The following is a 300-nucleotide window of genomic DNA, read 5'->3' as shown; positions in this document are numbered from 1 at the left end:
TTAATAGTGAAATCCTTAGTTTGAGTCTTTGTCATATCATCAAACAACATTAGCTTCTTTCCACATTTCTCACATTTTTCTTTTAATTCATTATACTTTTTTAGTTTTTCCTTATCATATTCCAAAGGACCTGAACACGTAACTTCAATCATGTTCGATAAATCATTTCCTTTTACACTAGTGCTGTTTCCTGAGGATTTATTCTTTTTTTCATTATTTTTGTCTTCCTCGTTTAAATTTATTTCATTATTTTTAGATAATGTATCTAAAATTATAAGATTTTTCAAGTGTGGTAATTCA

The 300-nt window shown here is 26.3% G+C and overlaps 1 protein-coding gene across 1 annotated transcript; it reads right to left on the bottom strand.

Moving 5' to 3' along the window:
* PRSY57_0021700A (acyl-CoA synthetase) lies at positions 1-300 on the bottom strand (the record flags this gene model as incomplete). The annotated part of the gene is made up of 1 exon (XM_020114291.1): positions 1-300. A coding segment is annotated over one exon (300 nt), but the record flags the coding sequence as incomplete, so codon positions are not given.

The sequence above is a fragment of the Plasmodium reichenowi genome (assembly GCF_001601855.1).
Source record: "Plasmodium reichenowi strain SY57 chromosome Unknown, whole genome shotgun sequence".
NCBI classification, from domain to species: Eukaryota; Apicomplexa; class Aconoidasida; order Haemosporida; family Plasmodiidae; genus Plasmodium; species Plasmodium reichenowi.
Note: the sequence above shows the minus strand (reverse complement) of the source record. Positions and strands in the feature narration are given on the sequence as shown.